General features: G+C 47.0%; 1 protein-coding gene across 15 annotated transcripts in view; it reads right to left on the bottom strand.

The window, feature by feature from the left end:
* The window catches only part of LOC126981470 (uncharacterized), a 53532-nt gene that overhangs the window by 8632 nt on the left and 18938 nt on the right, over nt 1–25962 (bottom strand). For 11 of the 15 annotated variants that reach the window (XR_007733956.1, XM_050832610.1, XM_050832549.1 and 8 more), the window contains 22 exons: nt 24260–24418; nt 21353–21586; nt 20787–20925; nt 19781–20130; nt 19315–19454; nt 18008–18143; nt 17472–17614; nt 16608–16797; nt 16080–16402; nt 15510–15727; nt 14653–14777; nt 13938–14163; nt 13358–13464; nt 5631–6218; nt 4313–4477; nt 3722–3938; nt 3138–3261; nt 2114–2314; nt 1456–1588; nt 941–1018; nt 270–563; nt 3–131 (listed from right to left, as the gene is read on the bottom strand). Coding sequence is in view for 14 of the 15 variants with exons in the window: in XM_050832610.1 (XP_050688567.1) it covers nt 3–131; nt 270–563; nt 941–1018; nt 1456–1588; nt 2114–2314; nt 3138–3261; nt 3722–3938; nt 4313–4477; nt 5631–6218; nt 13358–13464; nt 13938–14163; nt 14653–14777; nt 15510–15727; nt 16080–16402; nt 16608–16797; nt 17472–17614; nt 18008–18143; nt 19315–19454; nt 19781–20130; nt 20787–20925; nt 21353–21586; nt 24260–24418 (4419 nt within the window). In the remaining variant the exon portion in view is untranslated. The remainder of the gene's footprint in view (nt 1–2; nt 132–269; nt 564–940; nt 1019–1455; nt 1589–2113; nt 2315–3137; nt 3262–3721; nt 3939–4312; nt 4478–5630; nt 6219–13357; nt 13465–13937; nt 14164–14652; nt 14778–15509; nt 15728–16079; nt 16403–16607; nt 16798–17471; nt 17615–18007; nt 18144–19314; nt 19455–19780; nt 20131–20786; nt 20926–21352; nt 21587–24259; nt 24419–25962) is intronic. The other 4 variants (XM_050832635.1, XM_050832645.1, XM_050832627.1 and 1 more) reach the window with 2 other exon arrangements.

The raw sequence follows: 25962 nt of genomic DNA, 5'->3' as shown, positions 1-25962 counted from the left end.
ACATGGATGAGGTTGTGGGCGTCCTCGGGGGAAGATCCTGCTGTGTCCGCCTGGTTCAGAAGCTTGCTGGGCCCTGCCTCGTCCTCCTCTTCCTCCTCCTCCACCCCTCGCCGCACCCAGTCCTCCACCACCTGTTAAAGCAGGCAGTTTAGATCAAATGAAGGAAGAGTTGGACAAATAGACTGAAAGACAGGACTATCCAAGCTTGAGATCAGGCTCTGTATACTACAAACAGGTACACATAGGTGAATACACACATACACACACACCTCTTGTCTAGTGGCCAGGTGGGAGTCGTTAAACACCAGATGATCATACAGAGAACTCTCAGAATTGGCACCGCTGCGGGCGCTCTCCCCTCCCTGTGTGTTGTGGGGGTGGACGAGGTTGTGCTGGCGGTGGTGGGGGAATTCATGGTAGTTGTGTTGGTAGTGGGGGTGGAGGGGCGGTGGTGGTTGGGGGTACGGGGGCCTGCCACCTGTGTTCACGCCTCCCGGAGGTGCAGGGGGGGGTACTGCTCCCCCTGGGCTGAGACTGAGGTTCTTGACGTTGCGATAAAGAGCCTGGTGAGAGGAGGGAAAGAAATCGAGGGAGGATAAGACATTAAGTTAGTAATGAATAGAGGAATGAAAGGAGAGACATTCAGTTAGTTATGAATTGTATGAGGATAAGATTTACACCAAAAAAATCACTACTCTCTTCATATCAACTTCAAAACTGAGTCCCTTACCTTCTAAGTGTTTATCAATGGTCAAAGATATTTACAAAGTTTGTTATGAAGTGTATTAGGCATGAAGTTAAACTAGTCACTGTTTTCTTATCATTTCCTTGCTTAAAGGTTATTAATGTGTTTCCAATATTTGCTTTACGTTCTCCCTATATCTTTCCATCAACGACATAACAACGCTCTCAGTAACGTCAAGTTCTGAGCCTTCCTTACCCTGCTGTCCTCGTCCTCTGAGGTCAGGCCACTATCGCTGACCTCTGACCCTGACAGCCCCACCACACTCACATTGTCCTGAAAGAAAATCATGAGCTTGTACATTCCACACATTCTCTTTCTGTCTCTTTTGAGAGGTTCCATATATGGTTACATGTGGCAACCTATTCTCCTAATGGCAACTCTCCATTTCTCCATTCTGTTTGATGCTAAGCAGTCTCTAATTGACTGACTGACTTATTGCGGTATATTGTTGTGGCATTGCAAGTACAGTGGTCCTATGCCGCTAATAGCAGTCTTTATATTCAGGCCCCGGGCCCATGGGTCATTCTGCATTGTCTTGATAAATAAGTCATGAGGTAAAGGACTATTCCACACAGCAGTCAGGTTATCCTCTGCTTCAACATAATGAAAGTGTAAGAAAATGCACAAGTGTGATTGCAACTTGCACATGAACAACTGAAGAATCAGTGTACTATAACTGAAAGAATGTTCACACACACACACACACACACCTGTGGGAGGGTGTTCTGGGGGTGACTGCGTGGGGGCTGGGGCCTCCACGAGTCTCTGAGGGGGGCTGGCAGGGAGAGGCCAACAGTCCCCTCGGCATGGCCGTGGACACCCGGCCCAGGGTTGGCATTCACTCTGAAGGGAGACACACGGCCCACATTGTTGCACATCAACTTTCTTGTCAAAGGTGTTAACAAAAGAGAAATGGACTGATGCAGAGCAACAAAAGTTTTAAATAATTATTTCTACAGGTAGTCTTTAAATAAATATTTCTACAGGCACAGTTTTCCTATGAGTGTCAAAGAAAGAATAAACTAATACAGGCTGAGGAACTTTTTAGGATGTAAAGTCAATAAAAGTTTTCTAAAACAGAAAATACTTTTCTTTCTATGGCAAGGAGGCAGACCAAAGGATGAACAAAAAATGGCCTCTAGAGACAACTTAATGTGCATACTTTGTGAGGGCAAATAAATTACTAAACTTAGAGACAGTTTATAGGAGACTGCTGGAGAAGAGGTGGTGAAGGGCTGGGGAAGAGATTGACCCATGGCTAGAGGGCTGGGCTTGGGAGGGACTGGGGAAGAGATTGACCCATGGCTGGAAGGCTGGGCTGGGGAGGGGCTGGAGAGGGGCTGGGGAGGGGGTGGGAAGAACACTAACCCATGGCTGCCGGGTCGGTGTGGCTGGGAGGCAAGGTCGTGCAGGAGCGCCACGGCCACGTGCTGGTCGGTGTGCACAGTGATCTGCGAGGCGTGGCGGAACAGCTGCAGCAGGAACTCTGGCTGGTTGGCATGGCGGCGGATCAGCGCCTCGGCCTCACGCAGCACCTCCAGGGTCACACCGCTTCCCTCAGCACCATCACTGAAAGACATCATAATAATCGTTGCTAGCAGGCTTTTTTGTTGTTGTTGTTAGTGGGCTCTTATGTTTTGTTTGTTTTTGCCACTGAGCTGTTTTCTTTGCCATAAAAAAATCATCACCTATCAACTGACTGATTTTTTGACCAAATAGTTGTAAATTTTGTAGTTGGCAATACCACCTTGCCAGCACCATGAAGAGAGCTCCGATTCTCCGCAGTTGCCTCAATATGGCTGACCGTCACGCACGCACTGACGTAAGTGTTCGCAGGCAACACCCCCTGAATGTGCCTGTACGTTCGCAGGAGAGGCATGCATAACCAAATCTTATGGACCTGGGCCTCCTCTTTCAAATGGAGTTTTTGTTTTTTAGCTGTGATGAATAGTTTTTGACATACAGAGGTTGAGACACCCCCCCCCCTCCCCCATTTGGCTGCCAGAGTGTGCCTGAGGGGATAGTTGCTTTCCCCGCCACGCCCAATGAGAGGGTTAACCCGGTAGCATCGACGGGCCAAATTTGTGGCTTTACCGTGCAGCAGTGACGGGCCAAATTTGTGCCATGATTTAAACCCCCCAAAATAGATGATACGTAAACTGATCACAAATGCTTCGATATATATTATGAAATGGTTTGTGTGAGTGATGATTTTTTCTCATTTTTCTCGCTTAGAGGGACCATTAAGAAACATGATCCCCGATGCTACCGGGTTAAAGAGAAAAGTTCTGACTCTGACATCCAACTTCTCGATCCCAACTCTGCCTACCTCCACAACCCTGATCACAGCTGTCACCACCTGCAGGAACTGAGGAGCCAAGAGTCCACCCACCTGTCGCTGGTGTTGGCGCGCACAGTGTTGTAGTTGAGGTAACCACCCAGGTTCCTGCCCCCTGAGCCTCGGTCTTGGGGCGGCAGGTTCCTCTCGCTGCCCTTGGAGGTCACCCATAAGTCACCTGAGGAGTAGAATGGAGTTAAGGTAGAGGGAAATGGGAGTAAGGTAAAGGTAAATTTGCATGCATATTGTGTAGAGTAGAGGAGAGTATCGAGACACCTCTCCTCCTGAAATGGACCTCTCTTTTGCCCACTCTTTTGAACGCTTTTTAAAGGGGCAGTGATTAGTGGGTCTTTTTTTCTCATTATTATTTTTTCATGGACGTCAATAATAATAATAATAACACTACTACTACTACTACTATTACTACTCCATGTACAGGCTAGTGATCATACTCTAGGAATCTGTTAGCATACAATGTCACACTGAAGCAGATGACTTGTGAAAATTTGAAGTCTAAGAACAACGGCGCCTTACTTGTGCCATTGAGAAACACAAATACAAACAAATAAAATAAATAAAAGAATAAATTGATACACTAAGTCCTCACAGCAATGGTAGAGCTTTGGCCGAGGACCCACCTTGCTTGTTCCTGTTGTTTGCCTTGTGTTTGTTCTGGCTGAGGAGGTGCTGGGAGCTGGCGGCCACAGGGTTCCTCACACGGGGGTTGGCGGCACCTCTGGGGTTGTTGATGTGGGGGTTGGGCATCCTGGATCTGGCACCGGCCCCGCTGTTGGTGTTGTTGTGGCCCAGCGAGACGTTGAAACGCTTGTCCTCGCCTCGGCCACCCTCCCGACCCTGGGGAAGCAAAGAAAGGGCCGTCACATCACGTTTCAAGGAACAACGCTACCACATGTTAAGCCACAAGGTCGCTCCACTTCTTCCTCTCCTTCCCTTCCAGTTTCTCTTCCTCCTCCTCCTCCTTCTCTTCCTCTGTTTTCCTCCTCCTCTTCCTCTTCCTCTTCCTCCCAAATAGTGCCTCAGTAACACCTTCAGGTACTCAAACAGGTTAATGAGGGTATCCAAAAGCCTAGTAATAGTCTGACAAGGCTTCTGCGCCATGGATGTGAAAAATAGTCATGAGAACATAGCTAATCTCCTTTGTGGCCTTGGGAAATAGGTGTTGTGAGAGTCAAAAGCGCCAGAGAATATGACCCTGTGTTGGGACTTGCCTGGTGGAGGGCGAAGGAGGCGGTGTGGGCAGGGGCCGAGGTGGAGGTGGTGGAGGGGGGGTGGAGGTCGCTGGTGTTGCTCTTGGTGGCCGTGGAGAGCAGGTTCTGGCGGGAGTAACTGCGGAAGTTGTCCCAGTAGTTGTTGGCGCGTGTGCCTGGAGGAACCTGTAGAGGGGGGACACAGCCATTTAGGGGAGTATTAAAAGACAATTTCACAGTCCAACACAGTGGCTTTGTAATCACCCGAACCAAACTATTCAATCTTCTACACTCTGCAATGGTTTGGTTTTCGATTTTTTACCGGTATGGTTTCCTCAGATTTCTTGACTTAACCCAGTAGCAGCAGGGATCATGTTTCTTAATGGTCCCTCTAAGCGAGAAAAATGAAAATCACCCCTCACACAAATCATTTCATAATATATATCGAAGCATTTGTGATCAGTTTATGCATCATTTATTTTGGGGGGTTTAAATCATGGCACAAATATGGCCCGTCGCTGCTACGCGGTAAAGCCACAAATTTGGCCCATCGCTGCTAAACAGTTAAATATGAACACAATACACTAAACAAGGAATTTTTGAAGTCTTTGGTATTTGTTCGGGGACTTACAAACCCATCATTGCAAACTGTGAAAGTGGCCCTAAGACACCTTTAACCCGGTAGCAGCGACGGGCCAAATTTGTGCCATGATATAAACCCCCCAAAATGGATGATACATAAACTGATCACAAATGCTTTGATATATATAATGAAATGGTTTGTGTGAGTGATGATTTTTTCTCATTTTTCTCGCTTAGAGGGACCATTAAGAAACATGATCCCCGCTGCTACCGGGTTAACATTGAAACTGATCTCTCCTCTTACACCTCTCATTCTTAAGTCCTTTACTAGTACAGCACTTGACAGACTTTTGCTTTTCCGTTTGTTATGCCCTTTAACTCTTTCCATTGATGTAACAAATAATAAAACTTTACTACAGGAGCTGAGTATAAATTGTCAAACACATCCTGCATCCCTTCAGTGGTTTATATCCTTTCATTGGTATGTGCCTTACCTGATATGTATTGTCAAACAGCCTGTATCCCTTCAGAGGTGTGTGTCTTACCTGTATGAATTAGCAAACACAGTCTACGCGTGGCCAAGGAAGACGTGGAGAAAGGTGGTGGAGGAAGATATGAGGAGGCTGAACAACGCGGAAGAAATGGCTATGGACCGGCAACAGTGGAGGAGGCTCATATCCCGTCCAACCCCACCATAGGGAATAAATGGACGTTAAATGATGATGAGTCTACATCTCTTCAATGGGACGTGTCTTACCTGGTTGTTGAGCAGGTCTGTGGTCTGGTGGTGCAGTGGGTGTGTGGAGGCGAGGGAGGCCCAGTGGTGTGCCTCAGGGGCCTGTGTCTGGCTGGCCTCCTCCCCCATACGGCCCAGATGCAGCAATGGGTGTGATGAGCTGCCCTCCAGAGCCTCCCCTGGGGCACCTGGGCCTAGGAGCGAGCCCAGGGTGTCTGTGGGCTGCTCTGTGCCTGGGGTAGGAGCAAGGGAGCCCCAGGTGCCCCCAGTCTGGTCTCGCAGGTCCCCCAGGTGGCCATAAATGGGGTTGGTGACGCCTGAGGAGGGAGCGCCACTCTCGGACTGCTGCCTCAGGTATACGGGGTAGGCGGAGCCCTGGGGTGCCCGGCTAGAGCCCCCCTCCTTCCCAGGGCGCAGGCCGGCCGCAGCCAAGAGGTTGTGGTGGAGAGGGTAAGGAGGGCGGGGGTCTCCTGCCACATCATCATCCTCATTGTCCTCCTCCTCCTCTTCCTCTTCACTCCTCCGTGCGCCGCCCCGCCCGCCCCTCCCAAGGCCGTCCCCCACATCAGCCATGGCGGCCGAGCTGGTCTGGTCTCGCCTCTCCAGAAGCTGAAACCAGGAAGGGAAATGCTCAGGACATACGATCTTGTCTGGAACCCTCGAGACTGATTTGATGGATGCCTTCTTACTTAAATTTTCTGTACCATAAACTTTATACTCACACACACACACACACACACAGCGCGCGTAGCTCTTTTCCCGTGTCACAACTAGGTAAATACACACAGAGGTCTCCCCAGGCACGCTACACTCCACCCTCCACCCAGTTATACAGAGGCCTCCCCAAGCTCACTGAATCACATCTCCCGCCAACATGTGCAGAGGCCTTCCCAAGCACGCTACACTCCACCCTCCACCCAGCTATCCAAATCAGAGGTGTTCCAAAGCAGGCTCCACTCCACCCTCCATCCAGTCATACAGAGGCCTCCCCAAGCTCACTGAATCACATCTCCCGCCAACATGCGCAGAGGCCTTCCCAAGCACGCTACACTCCACCCTTCAGTCATACAAAGGCCTCCGCAAGGACACTGAATCCCACAGTCTCTGGCTCTCACCTTACCTGTCTGTGCTCCCTGCATAATGGCTGATCTTATTGCTGTTGATAGTTGTACATTTTGTCTAAGACCTCAACCCTTTTTTTCTTGGTACATCATAATTTTTTCTGACATAGTTTTGCATTTTCTTTATTTTTACGTAAACTTGACTTCCCATTTACCGAGGAATTTTGTCTGACATCTCGGGTTTTCCGGGTATATCTCATCACGTTTTCTGCTATGCTCTCCCTCTTGCTTTCTTTCAATGTAAGTTTTTCTTCCTATTTATCGCAGGGTTATGACAAATTAATCCCTTCAATAACCTCAAACTTAAGCTTTTCCAGCCATACACTTCCATTTATTTTCATGTATATTCAGTTACTCATCTTCCTATTCACTGCAGGGTTATGACAAATTAATCCCTTCAATAACCTCTAACTATGTCTAACACTTAAGCTTTTCCAGGCATATCTCACTACCTTTTCAGCCATACACTTCCATTTATTTTCATGTATATTCAGCTAGACTCATCTTCCTATTCACTGCAGGACTAATGCCAGACTAACTCCTTCAGGGATCTCCAACTTACCTCTTGTGACAGATGAAGCTGAAGTACTATGGAAGGAGTGGCCATGGTGAAAGTCTCTCTCTTTCCTCTCTAGACGACACACACTAACTATGCTTGCCTGCCCTGCTTCACTGCTTTCTCCCTACTTCCTTCTCTCCTCAATACCTTAACACTGCTTTCTCATCCTAAGCCACAACACACACTAATCACGCTTGCCTGCCCTCCTTCCTTCTCTCCTCAGTACCTCAACAGTGCTCTCCCATCCTAAGCCATACACTGAGAGCCGATTTCACAGTCCAACACAGTGGCTTTGTAATCGCCCACACCAAGCTATTTAATCTTCTACACTCCATACTGGTTAGGTTTTCGTTGCAACACCAGATATGTAAGAGACTTGCTGTTTGGTTTCCTCAAATTTCTCAACTTAAATATCGACACCAAACACTGTACCAGGAATTTTTGAAGTCTTTGGTATTGGTTTGGGAGCTTACTAATCCATCTGTTTAGTCTGTCAATAGGTTTCCTTGCAAGCATGGACACAATCTATTTCCTGCCTCCTTCCTCCCCTCTTGAAGACCCCAACGTTGCTCTCTCATTCTAAGCCGCATCTTCAGTCTGTCATTGGTTTCCTTGCAGCCACAGACAAACTTGACCTGGTTCGCTGTTTTCCCCCTCCTTCATCAATACCTCAATGCTGCTCTCTCACTCTAAGCCACATCTTCAGTCTGTCATTGGTTTCCTTGCTGGGACTGAGAGGGTTGATTCCTGCAATGAGCCTCCACCAGTTCTTCTTTTATGTGCTGTCTATAATGCAGTCTCTCCCTCGCTATCCAAGCCATTCTTCTTAATGGCCCACAGAACATTATATTTGCAAGCAACCTTCAGAGATATTACACAGGTACACTTTCACCTGAGTCCATAATGATAAATGCCAACTGATACCTATGAGACAAACTAGCCAACATGAACTAGGTGAAGCTGAAGCAGTGATCAGTGATGAAGTGTAAATCATATCACTAGCATGGTGGTGAGAGCGGTGACACATGAAATGATGGAAACGGCAGACCGAGTGAAGAGTTCAACCATGACTTCAGTTTTCAGTCATTGGTAAGCAGTGGTTCGGTTCAGGTGGTGATGGAGACCTGGTTGGTATCCTCAGACACCTCCGCCTCTCATGTCAACAATTTTCAAAGGTCGAAAAGAATATTAATCAAGCGCTAATGAATGTTTTTTTTTGCTACCACCAGGGTCCTAAAACTACCTCCACTGGATATGCCCAAAACCCCTGTGAAATCCTCGTTAAATGTGTGCTTGGATGCCGAAATTTTTAGCCCAGTAGCAGCGACGGGCCAAAATTGTGGCTTTATCGTGTAGCAGCAACGGGCCAAATTTGTGACTTTACCGTGTAGCAGCGATGGGCCAAATTTGTGGCTTTATCGTGTAGCAGCGACGGGCCAAATTTGTGGCTTTACCGTGTAGCAGCGACGGGCCAAATTTGTGGCTTTACTGTGTAGCAGCGACAGGCCAAATTTGTGCCATGATTTTAACCCCCCAAAATAGATGATACATAAGCTGATCACAAATGCTTTGATATATATTATGAAATGGTTTGTGTGAGGGGTGATTTTTTCTCATTTTTCTCGCTTAGAGGGACCATTAAGAATCATGATCCCCTCTGCTACCAGGTTAAGAATGTGACCCTCAGAACACTCGTCTGCCTCCACCTTCTCTTCATACACATAACATGAGAGGAGAATATGTGCAGAATTTTATTGCCCTTCTACATTTTTTTTGCTTCTTTCTTGGATGTTCATGAAAAAAATATGATGTACAAAAAGGCAAGTATTTACAAGGTTGAGGGAGGGAGAAGTTGAGAATGTTCCCTTGATCTGAAATGTCTTGATGGAATGCTGCGTGTTTTTGCTTTCCTTACATAGACATCCATGGATCCAAATATATGATGCAAAGAAGCTACATACAGTCATCCCTTAAATAGTACGGTTTTGGTTTTATGTGGATTTTCTAAGAAGATTTTTAAGGATTTTTAAATATCCCGACGAGCATGAAATTTAAAAATCCTAAAAGATCTTCGGTGACAATCCGTATAAAACCAAAACTGTACTATTTGAGGGACAGCTGTACTTACAAGGCTGAGCGAGTAAGAGGTAGTAGAGAATGTTCCCTTGAGTTTGAAGTATTTCCCAAGCACGTATTTACACCAAGTCTATGTGTGTGGCTTTGACAAAATGTTCATTCCTCCTCAAGACTCCTCGTACCTCATCGACCAAACAGACAACAAGGTATACAGTGAAAGGTTGCAGTCGACGGGAGGAACGAACATCTAGTCCATTAACCCGGTAGCAGCGACGGGCTAAATTTGTGGCTTTACCGTATAGCAGCGATGGGCCAAATTTGTGCCATGATATAAACCCCAAAAAATAGACGATACATAATCTGATCACAAATGCCTTGATATATATTATTAAATGGTTTGTGTGAGGGGTGATTTTTTCTCATTTTTCTCGCTTAGAGGGACCATTAAGAAACATGATCCCCGCTGCTACCGGGTTAAGTCGTGAGAGTTTACCAAATGCCCCAAGAATGGAGGTGAGAGAGGGGAGGACTTGAGGTGAGGAGGAGTAAACAGAAGCAGGTGGTGTGTGGGCAGCAGAGAGCAAGACCATCACCGAGCAGGGAGAGTCAAGAGAGGACAGGAGGGGGAGACGATTTTATTTGTGCAGCCAATACAGTGGAAATAATGACTTAACAGCTACTGACAAGAATAGTATTTGGGAGCCCAGCATGCAGGTGTGTGTGAGTGTGTGTGTGTGTATGTCACTGAGTGGTGCTGTGTAGTATGGTGTGGTGTGGTACTGTGAGGCTTGAAGTGGTGTGCTGTGGTGTGTAGTGCGGCATAGAGAAGTGTAGAAGGGTGTGATGTGGTGTGGTCTGGTGTGGCATTGGGTGGTGGTGTATAGTATGCAGGGTGTAGTGTGTTGGTGCGTGTGTGGTGTTGCAGGGCGTAGTGTGGTGTGAGTGTGTGTGTGTGTGTGTGTGTGTGTGTGTCGGACATGCAAGTGCAGCACTGGGACAGGAAGACAGGCCAGTGCAGTCCCATACCCTTCCAAGGCACCTTGCTCACAGCACTACAGACCACCGTTGCCAGATTGTCGTACTCAGAGCCTCGTATTTACCGGTTTCTGAGCCACAGCTATTGCCAAAAACACCAATAATTAATAATTTTGATGAAAACTATATATGAAAGCAGTTATTGGGGTCGAGGAGGCAGATTTTGGGTCGGAAATCAGCAAACATGGGAGGCGGAGTATGACAATCTGGCAACATTGCTACAGACCCACTACAGCCCCAGTCAGGCCTTCACAGTAAGACACCAAGTACTCCACCAAGAACAAGACACTGCTGTACACACGACACCTTGCAGACGAGTGCCATCACAGATACACTTGTGTATAAACAGCATGTGAATGAACAAGTCCTCTGTAAGCATAACACCCCTAAATGACTGGTACCCAGGAATACAGTTTTGGCATCACTGTAAACATGGCTATAAGGCACATCAGTAAGCATGGCACCTCTGGAAACAGAATGCCACTGCAACTAAAAGTATAAATGGTGCAGGTGAGAGTCTTCTCTACACAAAGCACCCCTGTATGCATGGGTCTCTGTACTTGTACCAGCACTACAAATTAACAAGGCTATATAAACAGTAAGAACAAGTTTAGCTAAGTGACCACAGAAGCAAGACAAGTACTGATACAAGCAGGACACTTCTGTGCTGTGTATGGGCACTGATGAGACTAACTCTGTGCAAATAATGCCCCAGTAAGGACGACAGCTCATGTAAAATTATACAACTCTAAAACCTCTATAAAACATTATAAATGGAACACCTCTCTATTCAGGCCACAGCCGTGAGTCAAGTAATTAACCTTCCATATCTTGTCAAGCAACATGAAGGTGTTTGACAGTGGCATGGCACAGGCCAGCGACGGCTCTTGCCACAAGCTGACTAGATCACACACCTTGCAAAATACTCTAAGCTATCACAACTATGTCTTGAGGTGCCACAAGGTACCGAGATTAAAAGGTAAGACTTGTTCAAGACACTAAGATAAATGAAGATGGACTCATGTGATGGTGACAGAACATTCAAAGCCATGCATATGTTATAATAAGGAAAGGTATAAAACTTTAGGAGAGGTCACAGAAAATCAAAGCATGATATTAACCAAGTAGCAGCGACGGGCCAAATTTGTGGCTTTACCGTGTAGCAGCGACGGGCCAAATTTGTGCCATGATTTAAACCCCCACAACAGATGATACATAATCTGATCACAAATGCTTTGATATATATAATGAAATGGTTTGTGTGAGGGGTGATTTTTTCTCATTTTTCTCGCTTGGAGGGACCATTAAGAAACATGATCCCCGCTGCTACCAGGTTAAGGATGAAGCAAGCATGCAAGCAGGTACAGAGTGAACAGGACATGGAGGGGAGTAGAAAAGGTTTGCACTGCACTGATCAGCGGTGGTCCACCTTTAAGGATGAATGCCAGTGTTAAGTGTACACATGTGATGACGGCCACACACGGACTGTGAATAAGCAGAGCACTTATGTACACAATGGTCTCTTTCAAATATCATATCATAGGTGATGAATAACTAAAATCAACTCAAATTTTTTATCCCAATTTTGTGATGTCTAACCATTAATCTGATGTTGATAGTTGGCATGGGCTGAATTAGATATCTCTGAAGGCGGCTTGCACTCCCCAAGCAGTGACCTGAGCACCCAGGTTCAACTCTCACCACTGTTCTGGACATGGCTGACGGCTGTCCACGTGATCACAACATGTGCCATTTTTTACTCATTTTGAGTTTCGTTTGTTGGGTACAAAGGATCACAGTCCTTGTGTTTTGTTATAATACTTGTACTATCTTGTTATAAAATGTGCACACCACAAAATGTTTTTCCAGTTAGTCAAAGTCATCAGTTCAGGAGGGACACTCTCTATCATACAAAGTTTAGCTATGTACTGCATTTCTTGCAAAAAAAACAAAAAAACTTCATAAAAGCTGAAAAATGATGTAAAAACATTAGTAAGCCTACATCTGGTTATGATTCTCAGCAGAAATATACTGACCCAACAGCTACAAGACTGGAGTCAACAGAAGAGGAGTAAGTGAGCCACTATGAGAATGCCAGCACACTCACGGTTCTGCATTAATGACAAACTAAATTTCGGTGAGTGCCAGGGAATAATACAGAACAAAAACTAAGGATAATTGTAACTAAGGAGGAGTGCATGGCTGAGCTCTGTTAGCTGTAAAGTCAAAACAAACTCAAGAACAAAAGGGTATTAATGGCATCATTATTTTTCAGCTGAGGCAGGTGCAGCCCAGCCCTGCTCTTCTGCTATTACTAAAGGGATGAGCCAGGAGCCGGGACACCTCAGGAACTGCCCCTGTCTGTCACTGCCAAGAACAGAGCCACAAACAACTTGTCCTCACAGGAGAACCAAAGGTCACACACATCACACAACATAAGACCTCATATATGCATGAATGCACACACACACACACACACTCACACACACACACACACGCACACATACACACACTTAGAGGTACAAAAACCTAACTAAATTAATTAAAATCATAAATACATAATAATAATACAACTAATCTAATAAATCATAAACCAGAACACAATTCAAGTTATCCAGCACCTTGACATTAGCAGCCCAAAAGCCTGCCTATCAATGCCTGTGGTAGACACACACGCAGACAAATAGTAGTCACCTTCAAGGCCATGTGTTTCATTTCCTGAAGGCACAAGATGGTGTCAAAACCGTACCAAACAAAAGAGAAAAGAGCCACACACAGCCTTGGCTGGGGTTCACAGTGACCTCAGACCAGAGTGACCTTGCCAGTGTCCCTTCCTCTAACAATGGGACAATGAAAAGGATGTGCTGTGTGGCTGTGTGCTGGCCTCACTGGAAGGGCTGATAGGGGAAGGTGGGTAACTGAGGTGTAGTGGGGTAGTAAAAGAAGGGGCGCCTCACCTGCAGATGCTTGCTCAGGGCCTGTATCTCAAGGGAGTGTAGGTGGAGCTGGGAGAAGCACTGCTGCAGGCCCGACAACAGCTGCTGGTTCACTGCCTCGCCGCCACCTGGGGACAGAGAGAGTTGAGCAAGGCCATTCACACTCAGTTCATACGCTCTTTGCTGCTGCTGCTACTACTACTATTACTACTACTACTATTAGCCTACCACTACTACTACAGGTTGAGAATCCTTTATCCGAAATTCCAAAATCCGAAAACCTCCAAAATCTGAGGGTTTTTTTAATGCTGATTTTTTTTTTTTTTTTTTTTTTCCCCACCTCATGAGTAGGGACATGGGCTATATTGAGGCTGTCAGGGTCAAGCGTGTACGTCCCTCCGAGGAGGAGCCACAGACCCTTGCTGGGTGACGGCTCATGAAGGGGAGGGGAGGATGCCGATAGACCGACTCTCTCTTTTGATTTTCTCCTTTTCACTTTTTTCCTTCTTATTTTCTTCCAATATTCCCTTAATTTCTTCTCTAATTCTTTCCTTCCTTCTATTTTTCTTACTCATCATTACTCTCTCTCTCCTTCACCTACCCTGAGCAGCAAGGGCGAGGGAGCCAAGGCCAGCGTAGGCAGACATGGGGGTGAGGGCCTGGCTGGGGGTCACCATGGGGGGCAGCGAGGTGGGGGTGAGGTCGGGCAGGAGGGGCGGCACGAGCTGGGGCTGGTAGAGGGACGCCCGGGAGCTCCCCAGCACCTGACTCTGCTCGTGGCGAAGACTCTCCTGCAGGTTGTTGATGGTTCCTTGCACCTGGGTGAGCTGAGGAGGACTTGAGTTAGTGTGGCGATATGTGGAAGGTCCTGGTTGTACAAATGGAAGTAAAAGGCGAGTAGGGAAGGAGAAAAGAAAAGGACCAGGAAAGGAAAGGTAAAAAAAGGGAGGTCTTAAAACTATAGCATCAGCTGGTTGCCCCTTTTACACTAAGCGCCAAATACGTTCAGAAGTGCCACAGTGAAAGGTCAGGGTTTTGTCAGTGTTACCAGTTATCGTACTCAGCACACTGTATTTTCTGGTTTCTCGGTCATAATTATTGCAAAAAACATCTATAATCAAACGTTTTACCCATAACTTCAATTGGCTATCATTACTGGTGTGGGTATGAGAGTTTTGGGGGTCTGGAACGATACATGCACTGCCCTGGTAACACTTAGGTTTTGTATATACGAGAAATCCGTAAAATAAAAAAAATAAAAAATAAATAAATAAAAAAACTCCAGCGCAGCATCCCTGGTGAGAGGCAAGACCCACCTGGCTGAGTGCAGCATTGAGGCTGTGCTGGGTCTGCATGGTGGTGTTGGAGGGAGACTTATAGTTGCTGCCATCTAGCGGAGTGCCCACAGACTCCCACAGGGCCTTGGGAGCACTGCTGGCCCCTGGGGGAGAGAATAAGGTCCTGGTTGTACAAATGGGAGCAGAAGGTTAGTAGGAAAGGAGAAATGGGACCAGGAAAGGAAAGGTAAGAAGAGGGAGAGGGGTTGAGTGTGAACAGGAGGGGAGAACAAACAGGATGGGGAGAAAAGTAGCAGGGAGTGTGGAAGAGGGGGGAGAGAGGGGCATAGTGTGAGTGGAAAGATGGGAGAGAGAGAAACAGGAAAGAGAGGATGAGGGAAAATAGGGAAAGAGGGAGGGTGAGAGGATGGTATGTCAATGGAAACAGGGGGGAAAGAATCAACACAAAAATGAGGGTTAGAGGGCAAGGGAAGAGGAATGGAATAGAAAAAGGAATAGAAAGTACAACAGGAAAAAGAAGGAAAGGGAGAAATGGAAGGGGATGGAGATGAGAGTATAACCGTATCTTAAAAACACAAAACACGTACAAAGCTCAGAAAGAAAACACGAAAAAGCATTGACTAAAAAAAAATAATAATAAAATAAATAAATAAATGAAGGAATAAGGAATCATATCAAAGCAGACAAACATATAAAAAAAATTAGAGAAAAACACAAAAAAATCAAAATTATATATATAAAAATTCACAACTACAAGGCTTTAAAAAAAAAAAAAAAAAAAAAAAAAAAAAAAACGAAAAAAAAAAAAAAAAAAAAAAAAAAAAAAAAAAAAAAAAAAAAAAAAAAAAAAATTAAAAAAAGGCGGCTGGTCTCACTAAGGCGGTTGTGCTTGGTCCTGGCGGGGGTGGGGAGGGTCGCGGCCGTCAGGTTGTTCACCGAGAGGCGCCCCGAGTCCTGGCGGCGGCGGTGGCGGCTGGTGGAGTGGCGGTTGCGGTCCTTGGGGGAGACTGCGATGGGTGGCGGCTGCTGAGGGCGGAGCTGGCTGCCTCGGGGGGGAAGGTCCGCCTCATCCTCGTCTATCAAGTCCTCGTCACTAGAACAAGGGAAGGATTTTGTTGTATTATGCAGGAGTGTGGAGTCGGGAGTTGCTGGAGTCGCCTACTTTTGGCAAGAGTCGGAGTTGGAGTGCTTTACATAAGTATAGAAAAAAGAAATAAAAAGAATAACCATCCATCCCCATGAAGAAAAATAAGAACGTTAAACAAATAATAATAAGAAGAAGAAAAAAACAAAGAAGATCTGCTATATTGTTCTGCTACAGTAAGTAAAGAGAGAAAAAAATAAAGAACAAAACAACACCTGCTAAATTATACTGCTATGGAAGATCAAGATGAAGAGAAACTGACCCCCAAGCAAGCCGATCACCCACCCCCCTAAACCCTCACCTGGACTGCTGATAGTGGTTATCGGAGAAGTGGTGCAGCCCCCCAGCCTCCCCCCAGGTGGCCGCCCCCCCACTGCCGCGCACGTCCCCCAGGCGGTCGGATGCCTCGGAGACATTGTCGGAGATGTTGTCGGATATGTTGTCCATGTTGAGGGAGGAGGACTTGCCCATGCGCCTCATGAGGGCCTCCAGGGCGTTCTTCTTCTGACGCAGCTCTTCCTGCATGGCCAACACCTGGGCGAGACGTGGGTCCTCCCTCACCCCGCCCACCCCGCTGCTGGCAACCCCGCCGCCGCCGCCGCTGCTGCTGCCCTGCCATAGTGCCTGAAATACCATCATTACGGACATCCTGTTATGCACTTTCCCTTCGTCCTTATACCCTTTTCATCACCAACTTCTTTCTCTTTTATTTTCACCAACCTAATACTTCCACCCCCATAACCAGTCTCCTCTTTCCCCCCCTCAAACACCTTATTTTTTTTACCTCCAGTGACCACCAAGACCTCTAGGCCCCCCCCCTCACACACACCTGGGGCTGCTTCTTGATGGCGCCCTTCTCATGTCCGTGTTGCGAGCCCTCGTTGATGGCGGACACCCTCGTGCTGTTCTTGTTGAGGCGCTGCTGCATGGCCGAGATCTCCCGGCTCTCCTGTTCCCGTACCTGTGAGTCCCGACCTGCTCCTGCCCCGGCCCCAGCCTCACCCCGCCCCATGCTGCCCCTGTGGGAGAGAGAAAACTTTAATGTTGGAAGAATGGGAGACTTTAATTATTTCTTTTTTATTAGTATGAGGCCAAGGTATGTTTTTCTTTTTTAAGAGAGAAAGGGAGGCAGCTCAAGGGGAATAAACAAAACAGCAGTGAGATAGCCTACTAGATGCTGCTCCAACAAAAGAAAACAGAACATGAGGCCAGAAGGGAGGTCAGTTTCAGGTGGAGAGGTGACTTGATACTCTCCTTGTAAAAGAGTTCAAGTCAAGTGCAGGCAGGAGGAGGGAATACAGACAAAGAATGGCTGTTCCAGAGTTTACCAGCAGATAGAATAAAAGAACGAAGATGCTAGCTAACTCTTGCATATGGGATTTGGATAGCACAGGGATGAGCAAGAGTATTGAGAGGGATAAAAGAATGAAGATGCTAGCTAACTCTTGCATATGGGATTTGGATAGCACAGGGATGAGCAAGAGTATTGAGAGGGATAAAAGAATGAAGATGCTAGCTAACTCTTGCATATGGGATTTGGACAGCACAGGGATGAGCAAGAGTATTGAGAGGGATAAAAGAATGAAGATGCTAGCTAACTCTTGCATATGGGATTTGGATAGCACAGGGATGAGCAAGAGTGGAAAGTCATGTACTGTGAATGACAATATGGATATCTGCGTCATATACTTACATGCGTGGGGGACGAGTGGGGCGCCTTGAGAGCCTGCCTACCTCCTCCTCCTCAACCTCCAGGGGCCTCTGCAGGGGAGCTGAGGCGCGGCTGAGGGGACCGGGGCCGCCTGACTCAGCTGCAAACTCCGCCTGTGGGTTGTTCTGTGATGAGGGTGTGGTGAATGTGGCGGTGTTCTGGACGGTAATGTGTGTGTCTCCCTCCCTCCCTAACTCTCACCACACAGGAAACATCACCTCCTCCCTCCGTCTCGCTCACTATGCATTTCCTTTATCTCCCTCTTTTCTCCTCTCCCTTCCAATTCTCTCCCTTTCCTTCCTCTCTCCCAACTTTCTCCATCTGATCTCCCTTTTACCCTCCCTTCCCTGGCTCTCCCTCCTCTATTCTCCTCTTCCTTCCATTTCTCTCCCTTTCCTTCCTCTCTCCCAACTTCCTCCCTTCTTTGACTCCCCCTCCTCTTCCTTCCATTTCTCTCCCTATCCTAACACTCCCACCTTCTCCCTCTTACCCCCGCTTCCCCAGCCCCCCCCACTCACCTCCGCCTCCTCCAGGATGGCCAGGTAGTCCGGGGGGATGACGTCACGCAGGTTCTGGCCGGTGTGTCTTGCCTGGCTGATCATGGCTATTATTTCCTCCATCTTGGCCAGACGATCCTTGGCCCGGGATAGCTGACTGTGGTGTGGCGTCGGAGGGAGAGAAGGAGGAGGCATGTAAGAGAGGGGGAATGGAGAAAGGAAGGATGGAGGAAGGAAATGAGGGAGAGAAGGGGGAGGTATGTACGAGAGAGGAGGAATGGAGGAAGGAAGGATGAAGGAGGGAAATGAGGGAGAGAAGAAGGAGGAATGTAAGAGCGGAGGAATGGAGATAGGAAGGATGAAGGAGGGAAATGAGGGAGAAAAGAGGGAGGAATGTAAGAGGAGGAGGCACTGAGAAAGGAAGGATGAGAGGGGCAAAGGAGGAAAAGAAAGGAGAGAGAGATTAGATAGGAAGGAGACAGAGAGAAAAGGTGTGTGGAGACAGGAAGGGGGAGAGGGAGAGAAACAAGATATGTGTGAGAGAGGAGGTATAGAGGAGAGGTGTATGAAGAGGAGGATGAGAAGGGTGTGAAGGAGTGAGAGAAAGGGAAGATATGAAAGAGAGAAGATATAGAAAAAAACATGCAAAAGAAGAGGGAGAGAAATGGATATATAAGAGAAAGTAGAGACAGAGGAATGGTGTTAGAAGAGAGGAAGAGAAAGGAGAGATTACACAAGAGAGGAGACATGGAGAAAACGTATTAAGAGAGAAAAGATTAGAGATAAGAGAGACAAAGAAGAAAGAATTAAGGAGAGGGAAAGGATGAGAGAGGTAAAGGAGGGGGAAAGGGGAGCTATTTAAGAGAAGACATTAAGGAAAAAGTATAGAAAAGGAAGAATGAAAGGGGAAAAGAAGGGAGAGAAATTCAACACACAGAGAGTTGGTTCAAGGTAAGAGTGGGAGAGACTCATAGGGTCGTATTTTAAAACATTTTGTCGCCCAAGTTCACATATTTGACATGGCTTTCTTAGGAGCTGTAGGCCTTTCCAGGGGTAGTTTTATGACCCTGGTGGTAGTCTGACCCTTCCTCTGTGCCATGAACCTTAAAAAACACTCATGAAAACCCAATTGATCCCCTCTTTGACCTTTAGAAATAGTTGATGTGAGAAGCGATGGTGTCTTAAAATACAGCCCATGGCCCGTCCAACCCCACAAAGAAAAATTCAGACGTTACACAAAAAGAAGAGATACAAAGAAGACAAAGAAGAAGGAGAGGACAAAGAAGAGGAAGAAGAAGAGGGGTGATGCTTGATGCTCCTCCACTCACCTATACTTTGAAGCAATCTCTGGGTTCTGTCTCTCAGCCTCCGTCAGGACAATCCTCTTGCCCGACACCTCCAGGATCTCAGTGGGCACGTCAGCGGCGGCACTGGTGGAGGGAAGGGCACCGGCGCCGTCATCCCCGAACTGTGAAAATACATAAAGATGAGAAATATGAGTACACTAAGTTGGAGTAATGGGCAAATTATGTAACTTTGCTATGTTGGAGTACTGGGCAAGAAATAATGTAATAGTCATACCTCGATTTATGAGCTTAATTCGTTCCACAATTTTCCTCACAAACCAAAATGAACACACACAAAGATCACACATTTGAGCACAAACATAAGCAGAAACGAGTGCGTGGGTGCTACCTCTGCAAGCGTACAAAGCAGACTGAGATCTTGCGGAGAACAAAGGGAACCCACACTCGCGTCTTCCAAGGAAAGAAAGAAAGAAAAACAGTTCCTCACCTCCTGTCGGGCCTTGTTAGCCACATCGAGGAGCTTCTTCATGTCGCTCAGCTGCTTCTGGAGAGAGTTGAGCTGTGCCTTGCGGTTCACCAGCTCCTCCGAGGCCTGGGTTACCGAGTTCGCCGCCTCCCTCAGGCTGGCCGGGCTAACTGGATGTCCCTCCCCGTTGATGTTGGACACGGAGGCCGAGAGTGAGGCAGAGGGAGGTGGTGGAGGTGGTGGAGGTGCTGGTTCGTCGCTTGTCGTTGTGGTGTGGGTGTTGGAGGAGGCTGGGAGGTGGTTAGCGTCCGAAGCACCGGCTGGAGCAGTGGAGGTGGAGCGCCCACTGCCACCCACACCATCCAGGCCATCTAGGGAAGGGAAGAATGTTAGCCAGTGAGGTCAGGGATCACAAGCCAGGGGTGTGGAGTCAGACATAAAAAATTAAACTCTGCCTCCGACTTTAATTTTAAGATTGCGACTTCGACTCCAATCCGCCTCCTTCCTCCCTCCTTCCCCTCTTCTGCAGTATTGTGGTAGGCATATCAAACCTAGCCACACCACACACCACACCACACCCAGCCATGTATACAACATCACCCGTATCATAAAGGAGTTGGATTAGGAGATATTTTTACCGACTACATCTCAGGCCAAAAGTACGCAACTCTTATTCTTTCCCTCTTGTTACATCGTCAAGGGCTGGAGATCTTTTTTTCATGGGTGACTCAAACATTGTCCTCCCCTCTCTCCTCCTGCTGCCTGAGGACCTGATAACCCCTGAATAAAGGAATGGAATGAAATGGGGAACGAAAAGACCCACGTTTTCTTCCTTCTATCTTGTTACATCCTCTTTTTTTCATGGGTGACTAAAACATTGTCCTCATCTCTCTCCTGCTGCCTGAGGACCTGATAACCCCTGAATAAAGGAATGGAATGGAATGAAGAACGAAAAGACCCACGTTTTCTTCCTTCTATCTTGTTACATCCTCTTTTTTTTCATGGGTGACTAAAACATTGTCCTCACCTCTCTCCTCCTGCTGCCTAAGAGCCTGGTAGCCCTTGAGTCTGGTGAGCACGTCCGCCAGCTGCCGCCTCTTGGTTGCCAGCTGGCCGAGTTTGCTGGCCACGTCCGCCTGGCTTTCCGCGTCATCAGGATCCACACCCTGGGAGGAGGATTCAGTGAGGTTCGAGGGGAACATGGGAGTGGAGATAAGGAGAGTAAAGAGCTATCTGCACATGCATACAGATACTAGGATATTGTGATTCTCCCCACATAACCCCAACCCAAACAAGAATCATTATCATCATCATCATCATCGTTTTATTACGCTAATAATTTTTACTCTCTCTCTCTCTCTCTCTCTCTCTCTCTCTCTCTCTCTCTCTCTCTCTCTCCAGCATCAGCAGTCCACCCTTATCACCATCTTTACTGTCCTTCTCTCTAGGTATTTTCTTTCTCTCTCTTTTTTCACACACACACACACACACACACACACACACACACTACCACATCCCAGTCCAGCACTTACACCCACACCCACACAAACACCCACCCACCCACACACAGCCACCCGCTCCCCACACACGCACCTGGGCCCTGGTCGAGTACACAGCCGTCAGTCGCTCCACCTTGTCCTGCAGAGCCTGGAAGTCCACCAGCGCCTTCGTCAGCTCCGAGAGGGTCCAGGTGTCGGCGCCAGGGATGGGGTCCTCGTCCTCCTGCCCGGCACCGTTGGGATTGGCCCCCTGCTGGATGAGGCGCTGCTTCTCCTCCTGAATACCCTGCCTCTGCCGCTTAAGGTTGGCAAGGCGCTCCTGGGTGGCCTGAGGGTAGGGAGAGCGGGGTGTGTGGGTGGGTGTGAGGGGAAGGAAAGGTGGTGGCAGGGTGAACTCGTATAAGGGTTATGGTAAAGGGTAGGGAGAGCAGGGTGTGTGTGTGGGTGTGAGGGGAAGGAAGGGTGCTTGGTAGGGTGTGTTAGTGTAATGGATGAAGGGTAGGGAGAGAAGGGTGTGTTGGTGCTGTGAAGGGAAGGAAGGGTGTGTTGGTGTGTGTGTGTGAGGGGAAGGAAAGGTGGTGGGCAGGGTGTGTTAGTGTGTGTGAAGGAAGGGTATATTGGCCAAGGTGTACTAGGGTGTGAGAGGGAAGGGTACTGGGCACATGTATTGACTGGTGTGTGCGTGTGTGTGTGTGCGTTAGAAGGCTGGGTACTGGGCAGGGTGCGTTAGGGCCATGGCAGAGGTCAGTTAGGTAAAATATGTTGTTAGATGAAGCGACAGAAATGAGATGGCAATAATGATGGTAGGAGGTGGTGGAGACTACAAGAAATGACAGTCATGGAGGAGGTTAGTTAGGCAAAATACATTGGTTATAAGGGCATTGGTGTGCAGAAATTCATGTTATTTGTAGTGACAGGCAACACAGGTGGTGACAACAATGGTGCGGGGGTAACTACTCGAGATGACAGCCATGGAGGAGGTTAGCTAGGTAAAATACATTGGTTATAAGGGCATTGGTGTGCAGAAATTCATGTTATTTGTAGTGACAGGCAACACAGGTGGTGACAACAATGGTGCGGGGGTAACTACGTGAGATGACAGCCATGGAGGAGGTGGGGGCAGAGGGATGCGGGTGTTGGGGAAGAGCTGGGAGGTGAGGGGTGCTGCTGCTCCTCCCCCCCAGGTGACCCAGGGGGGCCTTGCCAGTCTCAAGCATCGGGGAGATAATAGCGACAGTATAGTGTGAAGAAGGTAAGGTATGCTCACCAATCCATACGCACCATTCTAATCATTGGTCACGTCAGGAGAACTAAACCGAAGCCGCCCCAAATATGTCTAAATAAATACTGATAGACATAATTTTGACAATACAGTCATCCCTCAAATAGTACAGTTTCCAATAGTTCGGTTATGGTTTTATGTGGATTTTCATAGATTTTTTTAAGGGTTTTTAAATTTCCCGACGACCAGGAAATTTAAAAATCCTACAAGATCTTATGTGACGATCCGAATAAAACCGAAACTGTACTATTGGAAACTGTACAATTTGAGGGACGACTGTACTTCATCTTTGTATTTCATTTTAGATTTCTGGAGTAGCTTTTTATTCCCCTGATATAAATACTGATAAGAATGGTGCATACAGATTTGTTAAGCGTACCCTACTGACTCAACGATCCTGAAGGCCCACTCCCTCCTCCCTTCATGCTGAGTAAGAGCTGACTGCCATGAACAATGCCGAGATCAGTCCGTTCTTAGGCACCCAGCCATAACACCCAGCATGGAAGAAAACGGGAGCAGGCTTCATAATACATATCTGGTAATCATGCCTGAGGAGATATACATACAGAGAAAGAAAGTATATAAAAGAAAGATAAAAAATGTATGTATTCCTTTGCATTACCCAACTGCTGCATGTCTTCCAAGTCACAAGCAATGGCATATAATTTTCATGCAACAATTCCTTTTCCTAAACATGCCAAGTAAGCTCCCAAGTAATGACCCTTCCACGGTGGTCCCCGGGAAAATCGTATCAGCCATATTTATGTATTATCTCAGCTTTTTTATTTTTTTATTTACAGGAAAGGAAGCAGCTCAAGGGCATAAAAAAAAAGTGTAGCTAAAAGGCCCGGTAAATGCCGTTCCTAAGAAAGATAAAAGTAAAGAGAGGTCAATTTCAGGTGGAGAGGAGTCTTGATATTTGATACTTGAATTATATTAACTAGGAGATATATAAATGAGGCTGACTTGACTTTTCCAGGCACAGCAACACTAACATACAACTTGTTCAAACGCCTGCTTTTGTGGTAGCTGAGAGAATGAAAAGATAAAATTGTGGTACAGATATACTAAACCGTGATGAGATATGGTAGAGGTGCAAGAATATTATAAGGGTACACAAAGAGCCAACAGTAACACAGGGATGGGGACACAAGCAGGACAAGGACATGGGAACGAGAGTAGACAGTAGACAAATCACGTCGTTGCGGAGACATGCCTGCATAACCCAATCATCCAGTCGGTGCACCATGTCAGAGGTCAACTAACAAAGACATGGGAAGCAATGTTGCCAGATTGTTGTACTCAGCCTCTTACACTTACCGACTTCCGACCCAAAAACTGTTTCGTGGACCCCAATAAGGAGATTCACTTATACTTATCGTTAAATAGTTAATTCCTGATGTTTCTTGGCAATAGTTAGGCGTCCGAAACTGGTAAATACTATGCTCTGAGTACGACAATCTGGCAACGGTGATGGGAAGGGGAGTGGATTCCAAACTCAACCTAAAGCAAGACTATCGAACTCTCTATCCTGAACTATTGGCCTGTATTCCCAGATGCTGTCAGCTCTCTCAGTATTTCCAAAGGCCACAAAGGAGATTCATTGGGTGCAGAAGCCTTGTCAAACTATAACTAGGCACATAAAACTACCCACTGAAATACCCAGAATGTGTGTGTGTGTGTGAGCCCCCGAAATGTGTCCTTATCACTGCCGTCTACCTTATATCGTGTCAGGAGGTCCTCGCGGCGTGCTATGCTGGCCCTCATCTGGCTCATGATGGCCACAGACTCCTCCTGACTGGCCGAGAGGCGGTCCTGTAGCGTGCGAACGTTCTCTGAGCCGACCACACCCACCACGCGGCTGCCTTCCTCTGGGGCCTGACAACACAATGCAACCTGTTACACGCCCCGCCACGTTGCTACTACTACTACTGCTGCTGCTTCTCTGCCCATGTGTAGTGAGTGTAGCCTCGTTGCTATATTAAAATGCTCTTTGTATATGGTGATTCAAGCCTCAGTTTATTATGTGTACTTAGGGTTATACTAAAGAGGGGCTAAAGAATACTGTGTCCTCCTGTCTTGCAATATTTAAGTCACCTAATAATGCTTAGCTATTTAACCCGGTAGCTGCGGGGATCATGTTTCTTAATGGTCCCTCTAAGCGAGAAAAATGAGAAAAAAATCATCCCTCACACAAACCATTTCATAATATATACCAAAGCATTTGTGATCAGATTATGTATCATCTATTTTTTTGGGGGGGGGTTATTTCATGGCACAAATTTGGCCCGTCGCTGCTACACGGTAAAGCCACAAATTTGGCCCGTCGCTTCTACATGGTAAAGCCACAAATTTGGCCCGTCGCTGCTACACGGTAAAGCCACAAATTTGGCCCATTGCTGCAACATGGTAAAGCCACAAATTTGACCTGTCGCCACTACCGGGTTAAAAATTCCAGTCTCTGATTTTACTTTTCTCCAACAGCAAAGGAGCCCCAATATCACAATGCAAGCTGTTACACGCCCTGCCCCGCCATGCTGCGCTACTGGGGCCGTGATGCTGCTCTGCCTATGTATGGTGAACACAGCCTTATTGTAATACTGCGGTGTCCTTCCAGTGTACAGTGATCACAGTCTCGGATGGTTATGATACTGCTCTTCCTTTATGGTGATCATGTCCTCGTTGTGGGTTATCTGGTCTTCCTGTATACTTCCTGGACACACTCTGCTTTTGTCTTTTTTTATTTTTTAGGAGCAGCGTTTAGTGGGCCTTTTTTAATACTTTTTTTTATGCCCTTGAGCTGTTTCCTTTCCTGTAGAAAAAATAAAAAAAAGAGAGAGATCATAGCCTCATAACTACATGCACTCAGGTCTACAGTAAACAAAAGGGGGACTAGGGAGTGTTGTGCCTTCCTCCCTGTCAATGATTTTTTTTTTTTTACGTCAAAGGACACGGCTCAAGGGGGTGGAAAAAAAAAGCCTGCTACTCGCCACCATCCACTCTTTTTGTAACAGTAAAGGCAGCAGCTCGGGGGCAACAAAGATGAAAACAAAGAAGCCTACCACGATGTACTGCTCCCATAAAACAAAATAGCATGAGTGGCCAGAGGAGAGGGTCAACTTCGGAGGGAGAGGCATACTGATACTCCCTTCATGACGGAGCTCAAGTCGTAGGCAGGAGGAAATACAGAGTTCATCAGGGAAAGGGATGAAAATATGAAGTTGCTGGTTAACTCTTGCATAAGGGATTTGGAGAGAATAGGGATGACAGAAAGGCGTATTCAGCTGGGCCATTGAAGGCGGGGAGGGATGTTTGGGCTCCTGACTATAAATCCTTGCCCCTTGTATCCTCAAATCCTAGTTATGGGTCTGTACACACAAACAAATAGCATGAGTGCCCAGTGGAGAGGGTCAATTTCGGAG

This window comes from Eriocheir sinensis, chromosome 4 (genome assembly GCF_024679095.1).
Source record: "Eriocheir sinensis breed Jianghai 21 chromosome 4, ASM2467909v1, whole genome shotgun sequence".
NCBI classification, from domain to species: Eukaryota; Metazoa; Arthropoda; class Malacostraca; order Decapoda; family Varunidae; genus Eriocheir; species Eriocheir sinensis.
Note: the sequence above shows the minus strand (reverse complement) of the source record. Positions and strands in the feature narration are given on the sequence as shown.